Raw genomic sequence first — 4,646 nt, 5'->3', positions numbered from 1 at the left:
GATATGTGAAAAGATGGGATAGGGAAAAGCAAGAACACATTCCACATATTACTACTGCGTACTTCTGAGTGTCAATACCAGTGCAGAAAATGGACACCAATATATTTTTCTCCTCAAGGTAACACAGTTTAATTTAATATATAAATATATGGCACAGAATAAGTCCAGGTAGAAAATGGAAGGCCTCATATTCTGTAGTAGCTAAAATATCTGGAACCATATTTTTTTATGAAGAGTGTGTTTCCACGAGGGTAACCTTTTAACTAAAGCACCAAACTAGGATGAAATGTAGAGGCTCAAATGCAATTCAAAACAACATCATATCAGTTTTCACAGCAGGGCTGCGTTTCATACCATCAAGTTGCCTCCACCCTTCTTCTCCTATTCACTCCCATTTCACTAAATCAGAGAAAGCAGTATGTCTGAAAGTAGATGGAGTTATTGCATATAAGGTATACGTATCTACCAAAAGAAACCAGCTGATCCACATCCAAGGAAGGGCTTGAACAAGTGCAGAAGGGAGGACACAACTTTCTGGGATGAAATGCAGTCCATAATTGTTTGTGTTATAAGTCTTGGAGAAACTTTGACATAGCATTAAAACATATGATTAAAACATAACATTATTACTAAATACATGATTAGACAGTTCCTCTTGAGTTATGCCAGGGATACCAGTCCTTCAAGTCAATTGTTACAATATGTTCAACATCATAACTCAACCCGAGTATTCGTTATGAATCTCACATGTTACATTCATTGACGTTACAGTAATGTTATGATTCAGTGTAGAGACGTGGTGTTCAGTAACATTAGGATGAGTTCATAGTTTGTGTTTCCTTCCAGCATACATACGGAGAGATTAAAACAGCCTTCAAGTCATAGCTCCTCTCCTCGGACACTTCCTCCACCCCCCAGCTTCTAGACCTGCTGCATGGACCTCACGTTTGGAGACACCTGTCGGACATCAGAGAGAGTTTTGAAAGGAGAGAAACCATCTGTGTTACTATTGATGGTATTCCCACCGAGCATGCTCAATAGCTTAGTCAACTGCTTTTGATAAACGCTCTTAGTTTTCTGTTTTTTACGAAGACGGTTCAAGTTAAATATGGATTTACTGAGACTATCGTGTAATTCCATGCCTGTTTCAAGATTATATTTTTGAACGAGTAGATATGGAAAAGTTGGCTCGGGGTTGAACAACACAACCCTGAAGTGGCCAGTCAGTATATTCCCCGTGGCCAGACTGGCTGTCCCTGTATGACTCACCGCAAAGTGTGCTCCAGTGCATGCCTTAATGTCCTCTAGAGTGAGTCCCTCCCACACCTCGATCAGTGTCAGACCTTTAGTTTTGTCCACATCAAACACAGCCTGGGAGCGAGTGAGAAGGGGAGAGACAGAGACAGAGACAGAGACAGAGACAGAGAGAGAGAGACAGAGACAGAGAGAGAGAGAGATGGATTTAATAAAACAACATCTGAAATGTTGGGTGGAGGCCTAGAGGGTTAGACCTGTACCTGTTGTGTTCTCTGACAGATGCAGTTTACTTCAAACAAAACTCAAAGTCCGGTAAATGCACCCTGGAGATTCCTGCATTTCAGCTCAGAGTCTGTACTTGTTTTAAATGTCAGAAAATGATTGAAATGAAATGTTACTATTCTCACATCAACAAAAACATGGTAAGAAAGCACTAGCTGTATGAGCGAAGCCATCTGAAACAATAGGAATACCTTCATCTCCCAGCCGGACCACAGACACTAAAATCTACACGGGTCCCACTGTCTGACTTTTCTCTGTGTTCACAAGGCCAGACTGACAGTTTGGTCTGAACCCGAGACTCACCCTAGCCACATTCTGTCAGGACACCAGTGGTGTTGTGCAGGTCTCTCCTGCCCTTTTGGACTGGCCTCCACAATGACTCTGGCAGCGTCTCAAATCACACCCTGTTTGTGACAGCACTTCTTTGGACCAAAAGCTCCATTTGGGACACATCTTGTTGTTGTAAGATATGGGCTTTGTCTCAACAACACTCTTAAAAGATTCCTATCCTCTTCTCGTTTCTTTCTTTCAACACCACTGACTGATATAATTTGACTGTATCGCTGCCACCTGGCATGTCCTACTACGCCAGCGATGGAGAAAAGGACACAGTTGGTTAAAAATGATTGAGACACTGCCGGAGACACTGCCATGGGCCCGTTAAGATATATCTTTTTTAAATGATTTTTGTGCAATTTCTCTGTTGCCATAGTAATCTACAATGAGCATTTGGCTGCTCAGTGGGCAATCGGCCGGCACCCCTACCAACATGGGCCGGCCCGGCTTTCTGATTGGCTGAGCGGAGGTCGCTCAAATTCACATTGAAAGTAAAATGCTCAGAGAGACCCGCCCCGATTCTCTATCGTTAAATCAGCCAAGAGAGCACTTTCTAAATTGTCACCTCACTCAAAACATCCTATTCGTTGGATGGCTAAATTGAATTGGTCAAACAGTAAAGTGCATTGTCCTCATGATTCCTGTAATGAAAGTGTCTGTTTTGCTCCTGTATCTGTTTGGTTGGGGCCTGCTGCTGTGACGAGTGAGCCACTCTCCCCTCCCCCCCATGCGCTCCAGAAGTCAATGCAGTCTGATCACACACCATTTCAAAATTGCAATTGTAGGGGAAAACATTGTTCTGGAAGCTTCGTCCCAGTGTCTCTGTTGAAGATGAGTGTCTTAGCTTTCTGTAGGTGTCATTTATATTTCTCAACTCTCAATACTCAGCACAATAACAACTATTTTACAACCAAGATATTTGAGATGGCTTTGAAATAGGGAGAGGCACGACCATTGCGAGGGCATAGGCCGATAGGTAGCCTACAACTGCAAAACAGTTTTAGGACATCACATTTACTGTTGGATGAATACATGGCTACAAGCAGTGAGCATTATATTAATAGTTAGCGATCTAGTCTAGTGTTTTGAGTTTCCACTTCCTCAGGTGTTAATCCACAAATGAATTAGCCTATGAAATTAGTGGACATAAATATATATGTAATTCATCTCTATTTTTACAGTAAAACATAGCAATTATGGTCTTATTGTCAACCCAAACACATATGACAGGCACTGATTTGCATTATAAACTGGGTGGTTTGAGCCCTGAAGCCATCTTATATCAGAAAATAGTTTTACTGGTCTAATTACGTTGGTAACCAGTTTATAATAGCAATAAGGCTCCTCGGGGGTTTGTGATATATGGTCAATATACCACAGCTAAGGGAAAAACCCTTAGCCGTGGTATACTGGCCATATACCACACCTCCTCAGGCCTTTTTGCTTAAATATAGCTTTTATAAACATGGCTTAAAAGACGCACTCTAGGATCTTAAACACAACAAATTTGTAACATATTGCACAAATTGAATTTGTAACATCACACAAATTGCGAAATTCGTATCGTATCACAAAATGGATGACGTAGCGCACAAAAAAATGTAAGAGTTGACGGTGTGCACAGTGTTGTGGGCTGGTGTGGATAAAATGCCAAGGCCGAATTCTTGTCCCAGTCTGCCCCTGGTATGTAGGGCCGGCCCAGCCCCTGACATGACTCTTAAGACACTGTGTGCAAGGATTATTTTGTTTTTAGGAATGCTGAATTATCTGTGTTGCTCTCAACAACCCCCATTCTGTCCCACCTCTGCGAAGCATTGGCGCTGTTGTGATTTGATTGGAAGTTCACTTTTAGTGTCTCTGCCATTGATCAACAACTCATATTTTGAATACAAACAGGTCATAGGGTTAAAAAAAGGGTCTTAGATTCATTGTTTCTTTTTGTTCCTGTCCTGCTTTGGCGAGGCACCTACATGGACTTCTTGGGGCATGGTCTTCTAGGCTACGACTTCACCCTCTCTCCCTCCCTCTCTGATCATGACTAGATTATGAATACTGCCGTTTAGCTCATGGAGTCCGATAATATGCATTCTAATAGACTTTGTTTGGCATACTCTTATTATGTGTCGCAGGTCTAAGAATATATCACAAAAACATTACCCGGCAACACTCTCGGGAAAGCTGTCAGAACCTACAGCTCATTAGTAGGATGGGAGTGACAGGGAGATGCAGGAGGATGGATATGAGAGAAAGAGAGAGAGAGAAATAATGTGGGAAAGGAAGGGGAAAACTTGGAAAGACAATTAGAGTAAGGGTGGAGAGCATAGGGAGGGAGGCAGAGACTTGTCTTGGACTGTCTGTGACGTTAGTGACTGGACCACAGCACTGGGCAACAGCATAAAGCCATCATCACACTGTACTATGGATTAGCGTCTTCTAAACTGAGGCAAGTTCTGTTATTCACTAAGCCTGTGAAATTAGCTGGTCTTCTCATCATAATTATCCCTAGTCTGATCTTATCAGTCTGATGACTTCTTCTGTACAGACTCTCCCATTCCCCTCGCTCTCCTACTCTCTCCTGCCATCCCTTCCCTCTCTCCCACAATCTTTCTTTCCACTTTTTCATTTCCTAATGTTTCCTCTTTAACCTACACTCTCTTTTCCCTCTCTGCCTTTTCCGATAACTGCAGGCTTTTGCACCATCCCACCTATAATGCAACTGATTCAGCTCATCAACAAAACCTTGTTGCGTTGCATAACGTGTGTTAGAGCTA

The 4,646-nt window shown here is 42.4% G+C and overlaps 1 protein-coding gene across 2 annotated transcripts in view; it reads right to left on the bottom strand.

Annotated features, from left to right (window-relative positions):
• Nucleotides 1-104: 104 nt before the first annotated feature.
• The window catches only part of oxct1a (3-oxoacid CoA transferase 1a), a 108,677-nt gene continuing 104,135 nt past the window's right edge, over nt 105-4,646 (bottom strand). For both annotated transcript variants that reach the window (XM_020475269.2, XM_020475274.2), the window contains exons 16-17: nt 1,270-1,371; nt 105-957 (exon numbers count right to left, since the gene is read on the bottom strand). In XM_020475269.2, coding sequence (XP_020330858.1) covers nt 922-957; nt 1,270-1,371 — 138 coding nt within the window. In that variant the 3' untranslated portion in view covers nt 105-921. The remainder of the gene's footprint in view (nt 958-1,269; nt 1,372-4,646) is intronic.

The sequence above is a fragment of the Oncorhynchus kisutch genome, linkage group LG3 (genome assembly GCF_002021735.2).
Source record: "Oncorhynchus kisutch isolate 150728-3 linkage group LG3, Okis_V2, whole genome shotgun sequence".
NCBI classification, from domain to species: domain Eukaryota; kingdom Metazoa; phylum Chordata; class Actinopteri; order Salmoniformes; family Salmonidae; genus Oncorhynchus; species Oncorhynchus kisutch.
The sequence above is the reverse complement of the archived record's forward strand: the minus strand, read 5'-3'. Positions and strand labels throughout refer to the sequence as shown.